This window comes from Galeopterus variegatus, unplaced genomic scaffold, assembly GCF_000696425.1.
Source record: "Galeopterus variegatus unplaced genomic scaffold, G_variegatus-3.0.2 Scaffold265, whole genome shotgun sequence".
Classification (NCBI taxonomy): Eukaryota; Metazoa; Chordata; class Mammalia; order Dermoptera; family Cynocephalidae; genus Galeopterus; species Galeopterus variegatus.
Genome location: NW_007726376.1, coordinates 469,918 through 484,379, shown reverse-complemented (window position 1 = coordinate 484,379; position 14,462 = coordinate 469,918). Strand labels below are relative to the sequence as shown.

The 14,462-nt window shown below is 44.5% G+C and overlaps 1 protein-coding gene and 1 long non-coding RNA gene across 2 annotated transcripts in view; one reads left to right on the top strand and one right to left on the bottom strand.

Moving 5' to 3' along the window:
- Positions 1 to 3,516, bottom strand: part of RPL24 (ribosomal protein L24) — a 5,713-nt gene extending 2,197 nt beyond the window's left edge. The window contains exons 1-3 of the mRNA XM_008566703.1: positions 3,412 to 3,516; positions 3,212 to 3,287; positions 2,309 to 2,419 (exon numbers count right to left, since the gene is read on the bottom strand). Coding sequence (XP_008564925.1) covers positions 2,309 to 2,419; positions 3,212 to 3,287; positions 3,412 to 3,416 — 192 coding nt within the window. The 5' untranslated portion in view covers positions 3,417 to 3,516. The remainder of the gene's footprint in view (positions 1 to 2,308; positions 2,420 to 3,211; positions 3,288 to 3,411) is intronic.
- Positions 3,517 to 3,569: 53 nt separating this feature from the next.
- On the top strand, positions 3,570 to 4,710 carry LOC103585681. Its single transcript, XR_550093.1, has 2 exons — positions 3,570 to 3,641; positions 3,776 to 4,710. It is a non-coding gene; the product is annotated as an uncharacterized LOC103585681 (long non-coding RNA).
- The last annotated feature ends 9,752 nt before the right edge of the window (positions 4,711 to 14,462 follow it).

Genomic DNA, 14,462 nt, shown 5'->3' with positions numbered 1-14,462 from the left:
AAAAAAAAAAAAAAAAAAAAAAAAAAAAAAAAAAAGATAAAGAATTGAACTGTAAAAAAATTTTTTTTTTTTTTTTTTTTTTTTTTCATGAACTGGATGGTACTTTAAAAGTGATCTTAATATGACTTTACGTGTTTAGTAATTTACTTATGGAGAAGATGATCAAACCTCAACTCCTGTGTTTTAATTCAAAAGACTGTCCGGTGGGAAAAATACTTATGTTAGACAATAATATATGACAGGAAAGCCCACCAAACTTCAGGGAATGTCAGGGCATCAAAGCAGAGTGAATGTAAATGTTTTCTGCAGATTCTATACTGAAAACCTATATCACAGTCCTTATGAGAAAAAAGATCTTGAAGTGCAGCTCTAAGTCCAAGAAGAATTAAAAAATATATTTGAATTCTTTGTAAGTCAGATATGCAAAATTACCTTAAAATTTTTAAGAAAATGTTTGGAGTAAATAGGCATGATTGTGGTTAAATAATTTTACTTGAAAGTTCTTACAAAGATGAAATCCTATTGTAGAAAATGCTAATATTAAATCAATGTACCCCACATATATGTATAATAATAAATAAATAAATAAACTGCCAGTATTTATCTGTTTGTTTCATATTTTTGTCATCTCAAATCCATTTTTAAATAGTTTCCTTAGTGTGATAAAACATAGAAGGTTACTTCAAAGTTACTGGAAAAATTTGTATTATCTTTTAATTCTATTTTCATAAACTTTTTGAAGTTCTCTCATAATATAAAGGTGACCATTTTAACCATTTTTAAGTGTATAATTTAGTGGCATTTACTACATTCACAATGTTGTAAATCACCACTATTCATCTCCAGAATTTTTTCACCATCCCAAACTCTGCACCCAATAAACAATACTTCCTCATTCCTCCTCTAGTAACTTCTATTCTTTCTGTCTTTATGAATTTTCCTATTCTAGGTACATTATAAAAGTGGAATCATACAATATTTACCTTTGTCTGGCTTTTTCCACTTAGTACTATCTTTAAGGTTCATTCAGGTTGGCTGGTTGTCGGCTTTTTAAGGCTGAATAATATCCCTTTTATGTATATACATTGTTAACCACTCATCTGCTCATGGACATGAGTTACTTTTTGGCTATTGGGAATAATGCTGCTATGAACACAGTATGCAAGTTATCTGTTTCAGTCTCTGATTTCAGTTCTTTTGTATATATACCTAGAAGTGGAATTGCTGGGTCATATGATAATTTTTATGTTTTAACTTTCTGAGGAAACACCAAATGGTTTTCCAGTGTCTGCACCATTTTAAATTCAGCAGTGCACAACAGTTTCAATTTCTCCACATCCTCACTGACATCTGTAATTTTTTTTTTTAATAGCCACCCTAATGGATTTGTCAAAGCCACTTTTAAGTGAAATTAGAAATAGAGGGTTGTCAGTTACCTCAGGTGGTTAGAGCACAGTGTTATAACACCAAGGTCAATGGTTCAGATCACCAAACTGGAGAGCACTCAAAAAAATAAAATTTTTCCTTCCTCTGAAATTGGAACATATTTTTATATCTGATGGCATTTATTCCCACAATATCTTTCACTGGGGAAGAGGTCACTAAATACAGGTTAACTATCCCTAATCCAAAATGCTCTAAAATCAAAACCTTTTTGAGGGCCAACATGATGTTCAAAGGAAATGCTTATTGGAGCATTTTGGATTTGGGAAGTATAATGCAAATCTGAAATAAGAAACTCTTCTGGTTCCAAGCATTTTGGTTAAGGGATACTCAGGCTGCATTCACAAGCCTAAGTTTCCACGCCTCCTGAATACCAGTCCTACCACAGCACTTTTTCTCACAAACCTCCTTCGTCCAGCTAAAAAGGCACTTTAAAAAAAAAAAGAAAAAGCGCCCCCCAAAAACTCAAGTCTTAAGAAGGAATCAGTATGATGGAAGAATCCCCTGATGTCTTATTTAGGGCTAATCCTGTAAGTACTATAATTAAAACCAAATTACCATAATATCTACCATAATTTCCACACACTGGAACACTTTAAACCCTTCCAGGGTGTTCTACAACCCCAATGTGCTTCATGTTATTTAACTGACTTTTACAAGGGGATACTTTCAAATTTCAACTAGATATTGCTGTGAACCTAAGATATATAAGGAGACACTGTTTATATTGTCGTTCTCACTTCACTGATGCTTTACTTTCACATACGGTCTCATTTTATTACAATTCTACAAAGCAGAAAACCAACGGTCAGGGAGCTTAAACTACTAAGAGATAGTCCACAACATCAAAATGTATTCCACCTACCGACTGTCCCTTTTTGTGCTTTCTTCTGTAGAGGACAGTCCAGTTTATCTGCCGAGGATTCCTCTTGGATAGAAATGCTGACTCGCATTTTGCATTAAGAAATTGGAAAACCTGGAGTGACAAAATCAAAGTAATTACCTACTTAACTATACAAAGTAGAGGAGGCTGAACTTGAAATCCTCAGGAAGTTAATATTTTAGTTCTATCTTCTCATTTTACGAAATCGAGGCCTACAAAAACCAAAAGGCTTATGTTATACAACTGGCAGGTAACTGAGTAGTATCACGAAGGTCTTTGCGTTTGGTCTTTTCTTGAAAGCAGGGAAACCTGGGCCGGCCCGTGGCTCGCTCGGGAGAGTGCGGTGCTGATAACACCAAGGCCACGGGTTCGGATCCCATGTAGGGATGGCCGGTTTGCTCACTGGGTGAGCGTGGTGCTGACAACACCAAGTCAAGGGTTAAGATCCCCTTACCGGTCATCTTTAAAAAAAAAAAAAAAAAAAAAAAAAAAAAAAAAAGGCAGGGAAACCTAAGCTCGTAGCAAAGGGTAGGGTGGTCCGTCAAATTCTAGGATGCATCCTGTTCTTGTCCCTCCCTGGATTCTGAGAGGACCTGGTGCCCCTGAAACAGCTAGATACCCCGGTATCCCAATTATTTCCCTTACACCGGAACATAAAATTACACAAACCTTTCCTCATTTCTGATCTAGCTCACGGTAAGGTACACCAAAGCTAAATTCTGATTCACTTGGAGGTTTCTGTTCCTCACAATCAATCCCCACAGGGTCCTCACAAAGCCTTCCAAGGACCAAGAGTGATGTGGTAACTGAACCTGCCGAGACCGAACTAAACCGGCCTTTGCTCCTTGGAGCACAAGAAGCTGTTTAGCTGGCGTGGCCTTTTACCTTCCCGTCGGTCCTGGCGTACCGCCTCCCATGTCCGGGATAGATCTTGTACCCGCTGAAACTGCACAGCTCGACCCTGTTACGAAAAGTGAAAGCCTGTTAGGGGGGATGTCTACGGCAAGGAGAAACCATACCTAGGACACCGGAAAGGCACTCAGGCCGAGGATGACAACGGATTGGGATCCACGGGTATTGCTTACTTCATGGCGGCAGACACCGGGGATGAGAAAGGATGGCAAGAAGCAAGAGAGGATCATGGGAAGAGACCTAATAAGGTCGTGGGGAAAACTCCTCCCCAAATTCCCTTCCCTGACCCCGGCGCTCGGTGATGGCGTCACTCTCGCGGTGCACCGGATCTCGTTTTCTGCGGCAACCGACTTCCTTAGGAATCCTTTCTGCGACGGCTGGAGGCTCTAGGGGTCACAAAGAGGTGAGGCCGAGACAAACAGGCAGGGTATTGGTTTCTGAGGGATTCTGTCTCAGCTACGGCCAGGTGTTCTAAAGCCGTCGTTCTGTTGTAAGGAATGTGAACGTTAGAACAAGTGTCTCCTCTCTCTCTTATAGGGACCCATAGACGAATACCCCGCAGGTGAAACTTAAAGAAGTCACATTTTGTCTTCCGTGTTGGCCCATTTCCTCAGCCAAAAAAATTAAATTTTAATAGTTCGACCATTTGTAAAAAAGTATGATTATCTAAAAAAAAATTAATAAAAAAAGTAATGGCGTCTGGACCGTGCGAATCGAATTGTGCATGACGGCACTTTGCTTTGTTGTCATTAATTATAATTGACTTTCATTGAGCGCCTTCTCTGTGCCAGGAATTATGCTAAAGGCTGTTTACATACATTAGCTTATTCAGTTTACAAAATTCCTACTAAGTACGCGCCGACGCACTGCAAAATGACGACTACTGATCGGGGAGGAGCTCGGTTGAGAACGGCGCTGCGGCCCGGTGAAGCCTAGGGGCCGCTGGGGGCGTGCCGTGAGGGCCAAGGCTGTAATCTCTGGAGCCCTTCTGTGATGCCAGATACCGAAGCATATGCTATATGACGGGTAGTGGCAAGAGGCAATCCTTGAATTCTATGGGAGACTGGAGAACATGACCAGGAAATAAATGTAATGATTGATTTATGCTTTCTTTATAAACAACTCACCCTAAAAATGTTGTGTGACATAGGTGGTTGAAGAGATTTGGAATGTCTCACAAAGTGGCTGACTTATGCTAAGAAAATTGTGCAGTTGTGTTGGGACCAGTCTCAAGAATGGTTTGAGATTTCTGCGTGGGATTAAAAAGCAGAGCAAAAAAGAGGAATTTGACAGCCTGACCTACTCTGACCAGTTGTTGCAAATACCTGGTGTACTTGAAAGATGTTCACTTCCTTAGTCTTCCATGGCTTGATGAACTTAACCAACTCTGACATTCATCCAGCTTTGTTTGTTGTAAATCATTGCTGACTGAACAAATGTTGGAGTATTAAAAAAAAAATCTTTTTGAAATAGTCCTGGCTTCTACAAGTTCCAAGGCACAGCTGGGTGTGAATAGAGTGTGGAGCCAAGATCCACCTGCGGGAATGTAGTCCTTTTTGCTCCATAGAACATCAGAATTTATTGTTCCTTTCCAGCATTTTGGAAAATTATTGGTCTTTGAGTTATGTTTGGTTTGTCTAGTTCTGTGGAAGAAAAGCGGGAAACTGGGTCTTTGGGATTTTAGTTGTATGTTATTCTTTCCTGGAGGACATTCTTGAGCTGATATTTCAGGGTTCTTTGTAACACACTGCCTGTGTCACAACTTAAATAACCCTTAGAGGGTTTTGTGCTCAAACCTTCTTGGAATGGGAAGAAATTATACAGAAAACCCCCAAAGGATTTATCTTATACGGTGTCAAAGCACAGCTTCCAACACTATACATTTTTGCTGGCTTAATCCTTTTTTTCCTCTTTCATCATAGGTAAAAGGCTCAGGTGCAATTTATTCTTTTATTAATTTATGGAGCAATACTGAACCAAACTTCGTGCCCTTCTCAGCCTTCTATACCTTTTGAGAACAGTGTTTTCCTTTCACAGCTTCTTCAACCTTTTATACATATTCACCTGCTATATTAGTTTCCTGTGGTTGCTGTAACAAATTACCACAAACTTGGTAACTTAACACAACAGAAACATATTCTCCCAAAGTTCTGGAGGCCAGGAGTCCAAAATTAGTATCACTGGGGTGAAATCAAGGTGTCTGTGCTCTCTGGAAGATCGAGAGGAGTACATGTTCCTTGTCTCTTTCCAATTTCCACCCAGATAAACCACTCTTGAATTCCTAACTTATCTCTTCCAATTTCCACCCAGATAAACCACTCTTGAATTCCTAACTTATCTCTTCCAATTTCCACCCAGATAAACCACTCTTGAATTCCTAACTTATCTCTTCCAATTTCCACCCAGATAAAACACTCTTGAATTCCTAACTTACAGTGTGAGATCATAAATGTTTGTTGTTTTAAACGACTATGTTTTGGGGATAATTTGTTAACATAGCAATAGGTAATACAGAGAGTAAGGAAAATGTGATGATGAATGCTTGGTGAATGGTGGTATCATTTGTAAAGAGAAGACAGATAAGAGAAAGGAGCAGGTTTTGAAAAGCTGTAAGATGCCCACAGGACATTAGGTAGAGCTGTGTAGTGGGAAGTTAAACAAGCTCAGAGGAATGTTTGGAATAGAATATATTTTAGGAGTAATGAACCTGTGGTCATAGTAGGATATGTGGGATAATATCACCTAGTGTCACAGGCTGGCTTCTCTGGAAGCAGTTGCTGAGACTGAGTTTCAGGTGCAAGATATTTGTTACAGTCAAGTCTTGCGACAGGAAGGAGGAAAAAGCAATATTAGGCAGAGAAAGAAACTGAATACATTATAGGCCCAACTAAACCTCGACACACCTGTCAGAGTGTCCTCTATTGGGCCAAATGGTCAAGCCTCTTTATTTATTTATTTATTTTTATTTTTTATTTTTTAAAAGATGACCGGTAAGGGGATCTCAACCCTTAGCTTGGTGTTGTCAGCACCACACTCAGCCAGTGAGCCAACTGGCCATCCCTATGTAGGATCCGAACCCGTGGCCTTGGTGTTATCAGCACCACACTCTCCCGAGTGAGCCACGGGCTGCCAAATGGTCAGGCCTCTTTATAACAACACCTTGCTCAGTAAACATATGTGGGCTGCCCCAGAGAGGTCATGACCTCAAGAGAGGTGGTTCTCAGCAGCTGAGTCAGGCCCTACTGATAGCCGGAGAGTGCTGCTGCCTAAGCTGTATTCTCTTAGACAGCAAGCCAGCCCTTGCTTGAAGAGGGATCTGGGTAGTGTATTTCTGTGTCTGCCACCCCCAGAAAGAGTGACTGGAGTGAGTCAGCAAAAAAGAATCAGGAAATATCAATATTTAAGAGAAAGGGAAATGGAGGAAGAGAGAACTGTCTGAAGGAGCCTGAGCAGAGGAGGTCAAAGGAGACAGAAGCATGACAGTCATCTCATAGAAGCCTATGGAAGTGCTAAAAGCCACATAAAGTTCAAGCCAATGACAGGAATGTGTAAATATGAAAGCCTTTGGAATAACTTAAGTGCCATTCTTAGTGTTTCCTTCTAACATATCAGTATTCTCCCCTGAGGTGTGAGAAGGATCCTGCCTTTTTAGACTACTGCCAAATAGTTCCCTGCATGCTTGCAATCCCAAGATTTAGGCATTGACTTCCAGGTGTGCTTTGAAACAAATGTGTAGTAACTAGATTAGAAAATAGGTTTAGGGCCGGCCCATGGCTCACTCGGGAGAGTGTGGTGCTGATAACACCAAGGCCACGGGTTCGGATCCCATATAGGGATGGCCGGTTGCTCGCTGGGTGAGCGTGGTGCTGACAACACCAAGTCAAGGGTTAAGATCCCCTTACTGGTCATCTTTTAAAAAAAAAAAGAAAATAGGTTTAAAAATTACACAGCGCCTCTTTATTTTTTCTTGGTGGTTGGCAGGTGTAGAGATCAGGATCCTTGACCTTGGTGTTACAACACTATTCTCTAACCAATGAACCAACTGACCAGCCCATACTTTCTTTTAATTCTATTTCTCCACAAACTTTTTTTTTTTTTTTTTTGTCTTTTTCCGTGTCCAGCAATGGATCGCAACCCTCAGTGTCACGCCCGGACCGGGACCGGCAACGGGATCGCAACCCTCGGTGTTGCGCCCGCACCTCGCTCAGCCAGTGAGCGGGAACCGGTCTGTATGTGGGATCCGAACCCTCGGCGGGAGCGCCGCCACACTCCCAAGCGGCGCACTGTAGCAGTGCGCCACCGGGCCGGCCCTCCACAAACTTTTTGAAGTACCCCCCTAAAGCTATTTCCTTTCTTCTGCAATCAGTCTCTCCACTGGTCATAGTATCTTTTCATTTGCTATTTAACGTCATGCTCTTTCAGACAAAGACGTTAGGTTGGCCAGTACTGGTGCCCAGGGGCCCAACTGGTGATTTGACACTTGTGCTTGCACCACATGTTCCACCAGCTGGGTCCTCTTTCCCTCCAGCTGCTGGACCAATATGCAGTGCCCTACCTGGGGGCAGGAAGGTTGAGCCAGCCATCTCCTTCCACCGTCCTGGTCAAACCCACAGTGGACACGCAACCCACCTTGGACATGTTTTGTATTTGGATCCTGGATCGAGAGTGGGTATCAAGTCACTTGCAGAGCCCACTGGTGCTGTCTGTTTGGAGGAAGGGGGAGGGAAGTCAGGCATTAGGGAAATGCAGAATCAGCTCATGAAGGCTGTTGGGCAGGCAGCAGGAAGTGAGACCAGCCTGTGAGCTAAGGCTTCAAGCCCCAGACATGTGCTTTATTGTCCTTTTTTTACTTCACTTACAAAACACAAAGTCAAAGATAAGACTTTCAGGGCATCAACTGTAGGGCATTAAACCCCAAGTAAGGGACCTTCCTTAGTGTGGTGGATTGTGTAACTGCACTGCTCACGCAACTTGAAGCTGGCTCTGCCTTTTGATTAAAAGAAACGTTAGAGCCTCATTAACCAATTACAATGTATGGATCTTATTTAATCCCTGATTTGGACAAACAAGCTGGATAGACTATAGGGGTAATTAGAATATTGATTAGATTTTTTTGTTTTTCCCTTTTTGTCTTTTTTCGTGACCGGTAACGGGATTGCAACCCTCGGTGTCGCGCCCGTACTGCGACCGGCAACAGGATCGCAACCCTCGGTGTCGCGCCTGCACTGCGCTCAACCAGTGAGCGGACCAGTCTCTATATGGGATCCGAACCCTTGGCGGGAGCCCCGCCGCGCTCCCAAGCACCGCACTCTACCGAGTGCACCACCGGGCCGGCCCTTGATTGGATTTTTGATGATATTAAGACTTACTGTTCATTTTTTAGTTATAATTGTGTTGTGGTTATTTTTTTTAAGTTATTACTTTTTCAAGATATATACTAAATGTTTACAGATGAAATAACATGATGTCTCAGATTTGCCTTAAAATAATCTGAGGAAGGAGTTAGTGGGTAAGGGCATGTATAAAAAAATGATTGACTAGGAGTGGATAGTGGTTGAAGCTGGATGTTGGGTACCAGAGTACATCAAGATAGTTTTTATACTGATCCCTGTAAAAAAAAAAAGGGGGCCAGCCCTTAAAAAAAAAAATTCATCTTATATATATTTTGGCAGCTGGCTGGTAAGGGGAACTGAACCTACCTTGGTGTTATCAGCACCATGCTGTAACCAACTGAGCTAACTGGCCAGCCCTAAAGAAAATTTTTATTTTTTTCTTTGTTTGTTTTTTGTTTTGGTGGCTGGCCAGTATGGGGATCCAAACCTAAAAAAAAATTTCAAAGAAAAAAAAAACTTTGTACAAGAATGTTCATAGTAGCTTTATTGTTAATATTAGGTCGTATGAGAACCCTTTTAGTCACGCCCCATCATGGTGCTGGCTACCCTTCTCTTCCGCCTTCTCCTTCCCGCCGGCGCGAATCGCACGCCAATCAGCACAGGCTTCCTGCTCCTGGCCCCTTAGCAACGCAATCCATCCAATCCCCAAACGCCCCGTGTCCTCAGCAAACCTATCAGCTCTCTTCTAACCCTATAAAAGCAGATGTGCCCACTGAATAAAAAACCTTCTCTGGCGAGCTGCCTTGAGTTTGTGTCTCATCATTTAACTGGTGCTGAATTTTATTCCTTTCATTGGTGCCGAAACCCGGGACGGGATTGTCCACTGTGGACCCCGTATCCATCTCAACCAAGGCGGCTCACCCTCGTCCACCTTTTCGGGCGCTGGCTCTTCACACTCACCACCGCTTCCACCCTTAGGTAAGTCTCCGTTATAAGGCTGCCACCCTCCTCTGGGCTATAGTGGAGCAGTTATCAACCAACTAGACTCCGACGCCCTTAAGAGGTGTAACGTTACACCCCATTAAGACCTTTACGGTCATGACGGACCCTCCGGCTATCCACTCCCTTCTCTCCAGGAGCCTTTGAGCGTGAGGGTTCAGGGTGGAAGCTCCTTTCTGCTTCTCTCTCTCTCTCTCTCTCTCTCTGGACGCTAAAACAGGTTCCAAAAATCCTAGTACTAGGTTCCTTGTGGCCTCCGGCACTGTGCCTCCTGGGAGCTTGAAGTGTGGGTGATGACCCTCACTCTCCTCCTAATCTGGTTCCTATAGAACCTCCGTGGCTCACAGACTCCTCCGGGGACACCTCCTGGATTTTGCTGACCCACTTCCGGCCCGGGGATTCATTTCCTCGTTTTCTCTTTTTCTCTTCCTCTTGATTTCCTTATCTCTGTCCACTGCACAATGGGAGCCTCCTCATCACTTCCGGAAACCTCGCCTTTCAAATGCTTATTCAGAAACCTTACTGTACTCTCCCTTACACCAGATATTAAGCCAAAGCTCTTGATCAGATTTCGCACTCAAGATTGGCCCCAGTACCCCCTGGACAACCAAAACCATTGGCCTTTTGAGGGATCCCTAGACCCAGACCTCCTTCATGACCTTTTTAACTATTGCCAGTGCCTCAAAAAGTGGAAGGAGATCCCCTGTGTGGAGGCCTTTTGCCTTCTCAGGCAAAATCCCCATCTTTGTTCTTCATGCTCTCCCTCCCAAGTCCTCCTGGCCTGTAAGTCTCCACCCCTTCTTGACCACCCACCTCCCTCCGCTCCCACTTCCCCCTCTGCTCTCCGCCATCTTCCATTTCAGCTTCCCCTTCCACTCCAATTCCACAGCTGCCCCCCGTTTCCCCTCCTCCCACAAAACCTTTTAGTCCTCCACGGACTAGATCACAGGGGCTCCCTCCGGTCCCTCCCATTATTGCACCACTTTGAGAGGTGGCTGGCCCAGAAGGGGTAATCAGAGTTCATGTACCTTTTTCCATCTCTGATCTCACACAATTAGAGAAGAAACTGGGCTCCTTTACCACTGACCCCACCACCTATGTTAGGGAGTTTCAGTGGATCCTGCAGGCTTACAGTCTCAAACACCATGACACATACATGTTGATAGCTAACACTCTCCTTCCTGAGGAGTGAAGGCGTGTATGGGAATTGGCCCGAGCCCATGCAGACGAAACACACAGGACTAATCCTAACTACCCTACAGGTCCCAATGCAGTTCCAGAACAGGATCCCCAATGGGATTATAACATCCCTATTGGCATAAATTCCCGTGATGTTTTTGCTTCCTGCCTTGTAGCCAGCCTCAAACGGGCTGCTCGAAAAGTTGTAAATTTCCAAAAGGTGCAGGAAGTAATACAGAAAAAGGAAGAAACCCCTTCCGAATTTTTAGACATGTTAACCAAGGCCCTTCAACAATATACCAATCTAGACCCAGAAATCCCAGATGGTTGTCATGTTTTAATGACCTATTTCTAGCCCAGAGCTACCCTGGCATTAGGGCTAAATTTAAAAAGCTAGAGCAGGGGCCCACTATTCCTCAGACTGAAATTCTTACGGTGGCTTTTAAGGTTTTTCATAATAGAGAGGAGGAAAAGGAATGCTGCAAGCAGAGAGCTGATCAGTCAAATTTTCAGATGCTTGCACAAATAATCCAAGGACAGCCGCAAGCCAGGTGCCCACAAACCCATAAGCCGCCCCCTGAAACCTGCTTTAAATGTGGAAAAGAGGGACATTGGGCAAAAGCCTGCCCCTCTCCTCGGCCTCCAACAACTTCCTGTCCCAAATGCCACAAAAGGGGCCATTGGGGATCTGATTGCCCTGCCACCCGAAGGGGAGAGGGGCCAATCACCCCACAATCTAAGCCCGACCTGTTGGAACTAGCAGGAGAAGATTGATGGGGCCCTGGGTCTCTGTTCCTGACCATGACCATCACAACACAGGAACCCAGGGTGCGGTTTGTGGTGGATGGGCGCCCCATTTCCTTGCTCTTAGACACCGGAGCCAGTTTTTTGGTCCTGAGGGAGTTCTGGGGCCCAGCTACACCTTCCACCTCTCCTATTGTTGGGGTAGGAGGTAAACAGATTTTCCCTCGTAAACCCCCCCTATTAACCATGCAAGACGTTTCCACACCCTTCTCACACTCCTTCCTTGTCATGCCCCAATGTCCCATCCCTCTACTGGGAAGAGATATTCTCTCCCTTCTCAGGGTTACGATCAGCATCACCTCCCATGCCTCGCCTACCACACAGTTTTTTATAGCACGCCTGGCCGACGACTCGGACTCACGGCCTCCTTTTCCAACATTAACTGAGCCTGTCAACACAGTTGTCTGGGACACGTCAAGCCCGCGCACTGCAAAGTGTTCTCCAATACACATTAGGATTAAGGACCCCACTAAGTCTATATGCCAGGCCCAGTATCCCCTGACCACCACAGCCCTTCTTGGCCTTTGCCCCATCATTCAGGATTTACAAAAAAAGGGCCATCTCCGGCTCACTCACTTGCCTTTCAACCCCCCCATACTAGCTATAAAAAACCTAACAGGACCTATCGCTTGGTGCAGGATTTGCGCCTCATTAACTCCTCAGTCATCCCTATCCATTCCTTAGTGCCCAATGTCTATGCCCTCCTTTCTAACATCCCAACCACCACAACCCATTTTTCGGTTTTGGATTTAAAGGATGCTTTCTTCTCTATACCTCTAGCGCCAAGCTCTCAAGATATTTTTGCTTTCACTTGGACTGATCCTCACACCCGACACTCCCGAAAATTTACCTGGACTGTTCTCCCACAGCGATTTCGGGACAGTCCTCACATCTTTGGCCAGGTTTTAGCCCAGGATCTCACTGATTTTTATGCCAACCACCCCGATTCCATGCTTCTTCAGTATGTAGATGAACTTCTCTTGTGCAGCCCCTCCTGGGAGCAATCTCAAATAGATACTGCTCACCTATTAAATCACTTAGCTAATAAAGGATATCGGGTCTCCCCACATAAAGCCCAAATTTCCCAGTCAATGGTAACCTACCTCGGCTTTCTCCTTTCCCCAGGGAAAAAGTCAATTACGCTTAACAGAAAACAACTTCTCATGGACTTTCCCATTCCCCAAACAAAGGCTGAAATATTGTCATTTTTGGGATTAGCTGGATACTGCAGAGCCTGGGTCCCAAATTATTCCCTCCTGGCCAGACCACTGTATAACCTAACTAAGGGTCCCCCTGATGAACCCCTACTCTCCTCCCCCCACCATCCCTTTTTAAAATTTCGACAGACCCTTGTACAGGCGCCGGCACTTCATCTCCCTGATCTCTCTAAACCTTTCTTCTTGTACGTCCATGAGAAGGGCGGACAGGCACTCGGGGTGTTGGGACAAAATTATGGACCCACCTTTGTCAATCCCTCCCTCCGTCCAGGGTTTTGTCTCTTCTCACCTCCTTCCTCGAAAACCCTGCCTTCAGGTATAGGCACCCCTTCCCATGATTGCCTGGAGACCCTAGAAAACTTCCTGCCCTGTCACTCCTCTATTTTAGAAGGACCTCTCTCTCATCCCGATTACATTTGGTTTATGGACGGTAGTTCTTTCAGACAGGACTCTGCCCATTATGCCAAACCCCTACCCCCAGGCACTACCAACCAACAGGCTGAGCTTATAGCAGTTACAAGAGCCTGTATTTTAGCCCAAGGTAAATCCCTCATGCTTTACACTGACTCCAAATATGTTTTCCACATCCTGTTGTCCCATGCTGCTGTGTGGAGGGAACGGGGCCTACTCACCACAAAAGGAAACTCAATCACTAATTCATCCCTTATCACCAAAGTTATAGAGGCCTCTCGTCTGCCCATCTGGCTAGGGGTAGTTCACTGCAAGTCTCATCAGAAAGACAACTCCCCTATCGCACGGGGCAATTCCAGGGCCGACACGGCTGTACGAACAGTGGCCATGAATCCCAAACATAAACCTGCTCACCTTTTAGCTGCCCTCACTGACATACACCCCGTGGACAATACAGCCCTGTTCCAGCTTCTACATGCTGTCTTCCACACTAGCCCCCAAACTTTAACAATCTTTTTACAAACTTTCTTTACGCTCACCCCTTTAGATAAAGCCCTCCTACAGGAAATTTCCCTTACTTGTAAAGTCTGCCAGCGCTCTAACCCCAACACTCTTTTAAAACCTAAACCTTTCCCCTCCCACCAGGCCAGAGGTCACACACCTGCAGCTGATTGGCAGGTGGATTTCACTAACATGTCGCCTGTACGACGCACCAGATATCTCCTAGTGTTAGATACCTTCTCTGGATGGGTAGAGGCCTTCCCCACATCTAATAAAAGGGCTATTACAGTGGCGCCCATCCTTCTCTCTCAGATTATCCCTAGGTTTGGAATGCTCACTTCATTACAGTCAGACAATGGTCCTGAGTTTATCTCTCAGATTACCCAGAAAGTTTCCCAAGCTCTCTCTTTTCAGTGGCACTTACACTGTCCCTATCATCCCCAGACTTCCAGAAAGGTAGAGAGATCCAACAGAACTCTTAAAAATATTTTAACAAAATTATCCTTAGAACTACACCTGGACTGGGTTCAGCTACTCCTGTTGGCCTTACTCAGGATAAGGGCTCTTCCAAAAAAACCCTCTCTGTGGTCTCCTTTTGAAATAATGTACGGGCATCCCCTCTTACCTCTAGGGATCACTCCCTCACAGGGTCCAATACCGCCAGACCTCAATTTACCTCTCCTTTTCCATCTCCACTCTGAACTTTGGAAATTTCAAGATTGGCTTCTTCCTGACCCTGCTTCCTCTCAAAACTTCTTGCCTCTCCACCCTGGACAACTA